Source organism: Pteropus alecto, unplaced genomic scaffold (assembly GCF_000325575.1).
Source record: "Pteropus alecto unplaced genomic scaffold, ASM32557v1 scaffold195, whole genome shotgun sequence".
Lineage (NCBI taxonomy): Eukaryota > Metazoa > Chordata > Mammalia > Chiroptera > Pteropodidae > Pteropus > Pteropus alecto.
Genome location: NW_006438073.1, coordinates 5,344,656 through 5,348,011, shown reverse-complemented (window position 1 = coordinate 5,348,011; position 3,356 = coordinate 5,344,656). Strand labels below are relative to the sequence as shown.

General features: G+C 47.6%; 1 protein-coding gene across 1 annotated transcript in view; it reads right to left on the bottom strand.

Annotated features, from left to right (window-relative positions):
* Nucleotides 1–3,356, bottom strand: part of SLC22A3 (solute carrier family 22 member 3) — a 45,593-nt gene that overhangs the window by 5,490 nt on the left and 36,747 nt on the right. Inside the window, exon 9 of the mRNA XM_006915039.3 lies at nt 593–692. Coding sequence (XP_006915101.1) covers nt 593–692 — 100 coding nt within the window. The remainder of the gene's footprint in view (nt 1–592; nt 693–3,356) is intronic.

The window sequence follows — 3,356 nt, the reverse complement described above, 5'->3', positions numbered from 1 at the left end:
CTATCTATCTGTCTATCTATCTATCTATCTATCTATCTATCTATCTATCTATCTATCTACCTACCTACCAACCCATCATCTATCTATCATCTATCTTGCCATCTAGCTACATAGAGGAATTTCAATTGTTTTTATTTTTTAATAAATACTATAACATATTGTTCAATGACTTTTTACTTTGTAATCAATCTTGAAAATCTTCTCATGTCACTCCATGTAGATATACCTTAATTCTTTTAACCTCTGTGCAGTAAATCCATAGTATGAATATATTATCATTTTCACAATCAGTTGCCTATTGATGTACATTTAAGTTATTTCTAGTTTGTCAATTCATCAACCCGTTTTCTTTAGATTGCTTCTGAATTTCAACACCTTACTTAGAAACGTTTCCCTTTTCATAACCACATTGTAAAAATAAACCATGTCCTTTGATGGTTTTTTTAATATGAAGCTCTTTAATATTAACCTACATCTACTTTGAATTTTTTGCTGAGGACGTGAGATGGGGATTTAATATCATTTTTTCCCATGGGTATCCAGTTTTCTCAATGCTACTTTTATTTAGGATGTGCTGAATTTCATACGCTACCTGCCAAGCTTTTCTACATCATCCACTGTCTCCGGCAAGGTGATGCCCTTGGTCTCAGGCAAAAGCATCACGAGTCCTCCACAGACAGATGCCAGGACACCTGCAGAACAAGGAGAGCATCACCCGTGAGGAACACGCAGCTGGCCGCTCCCCGCTCCGGCTCATTCTGGAAGCAGCCGTGCTCACCAACCTTAACTAGCCCTCGACAGCAGCAACCCTCTGGTGACACCAACTAGCTCTCCGGTTTCCTTTTGCCATGATTTCTGTACCTTCCTCAAATTCCGTGCAGTCCCTTCGCCCCTGTACTCTTGGCATACATTCGCTCATTCGCTCAGTCGCTCATCAAACAGTTATTTATCGAGTGTCTAGTATGTGCTATGCACTCAGAGAAGACCTCATCTCCCACTTCACGGGGACAATCCAGGCCACCAGAAAGGAGTTCCCTCAGCTTCCTTTTGCCAGCACTAGAAGGTCCCTGCATCCTCCCCGTCTCTACATTCCTTCCGCCATGTTACATGGTAAGGCTTGTCCCTATTCTGCCCAAGGGCCGTCTCTTAGAGTCCTTTTTGGGCTCCTTGCCATGGCGATTGTCTCTCGGCTACCGTTAGCCCGTCTTTCGTCGGTAGAAACTTCTACCGACCTCACTTTATCCACCAGTTACCATCCTCCTGTTTTCTGTTCTTCGGAGTTGAAATTCTTGAAACATTGTCCTCTCCTAGTTTTTACACATCTTCTTATCCTAGCGGCATGCTGGGGAATTTTTCCCAAAAATAAAGCCCCGATTTGTAGCGTCTGCCCATTTCCATGGTGTAAATACTCCTACCACGGACGTTTCAAACTACCGCTGAGACATCACTGACTGGGAAGAGACGTGCAGTGCCTCAGGGTTTCCACCGCAAAGGTACAGACACACCAAAAGCCTCGAGAACACAGATAACAGTGAACGTAAATTTAGGAACGGCTGAGTCTTGAGTACGTTATCTGTTTTTAGCATCTTTTATATTTTTTTATTTTTTAATAATGGCTGTTTAACAACTGCCTCAAAAATTCTTGAAAACTCTTATGATCGTTTAAGAATGAAATAAAATTGTTTTTTTCAAAGAAAAAAATTCTCGAAAATTTAACAATTGGCCCGGGTGGGCTGTGCAAGCCGGGTCCGACACCGCTGCGGGTCCTCTCCCACCTCCACCCGATCTGATCTGGGTTCTCCCCAGTCTCCTCCCGCCACCCTGCTCGAGCTGGATCACTACTAGCTGCCTAGCGCCAGATCCCATGGCACGGCGTCTCAGTCCTTGCTCCTAGCCCAGCACTGGCAGCTGGTGAACGCACCTGCTGTCCCCTGGTGTCCCCACCCCCTAGTTTCTGGTTTTCCTCCTACCCGTCCCGCATCCCTTCTCATCCCCGTGGCCCACTCCTCTCTCTTTGCTTGTCCTGACACCTGGTCACTCTTCAGGGCTCTGTCCCGCGCCTCCTCTTTCCTCTCACTCTGTTCTGTATTCTGGGTGGTCTTGGTCACTCCCAGAGCTTCTGTGGTTATCTACATTCACATGGCCTCCAAATCTCTATTGCTAGGCCACACTTCTCTCCTGAGCTCAGCTCCGTCCAAGCATGCTGGCTTCTCACAATTTCTTAGAGGCGCTTCGTACTACAGACAGCCCTGTGTCCTCTTGCAGACCTGCTCCTCTGGGGGTCACTAAACTAGTGCCTGTGCTGTCACCTTCAGTTTTCCCAGCCAGGAGCCTGGGCTCCCACCTCCTGCTCCCTCTGGCTCTCGCCCATCAATCATCCCATCTCATGAATTTTCCTTCTGATATATTTCTTAAATCTATCTTCTCCTCAAAATCCCCACTGTCATCACCTTAAACCCAGGCTTTATGATCTCTGACCTGACTAGACAACATTCTTTTAATTATTTCACCACTAGCCTCGTCGCCCCTCCAATTTATTTGCATATCTGTCATCAGAGTCATCTTTTTAAAATGCAGATCATACACTGTCAACCCCACCTGCAAACTCGGCAGTCACATCCCATGAGGCCCCTCACGATCTGGCTCCAGCCCACCTCCCAGCTTCATCTCTCCGGGCCCCACCTCACACACCACGCTCCATCCTTCGGCTACCTGGCTGCCAGGTAACGGCTGCTCCTCTTGTTCTAGGCCTCTCCACACCCTGGGGTACCAGCCCGCCCCTCTCACGCGGATAATTTCCACTCAGCTTCAGATCTCAGCCCAGATGCCGCTCTCTCCCTCCCTCCCTGACTTTCCCTCTTCGACTCAGCACGTCGGCTGTCCCAGTGACATGCTCACACGGCACCCTTTACTTTCAGCGTTTGCCACACTTTTATGTGACTGGTGCTTTGGAAAGCTGGCTCTCTCTGTGAAGGAAGGGCTGGCACTACATCAGCGGTGCCCGGCTGACCTGGCACGCGGTGAAGGCCAGACCCCAACCCTGAACGACACTCCTGGACCACTCATCGTGGTGGAGCTACGGCCCTCTCTTTGCCCCTTTTCATGCTGGCTCCAGAATCAATGCTGAGCTTGATGGTCAGATCACATGAAATAATTTGAAATGATCTTTTATCGATTCCACTGGTGTCGACTGATTAGAAGCTGACTTTACTGTCCCTAGCACTGTGAGGATTTTCGCATGACTCAGCACGTATGTCCTCATGGACTCAGTATTTTCATGGTAATTTAAACTGCTGAGCGATGAATGAAAAAGGAAGTGGAGATGGAGGAAAGTCAGGTGAGGTCGACCCACCTGT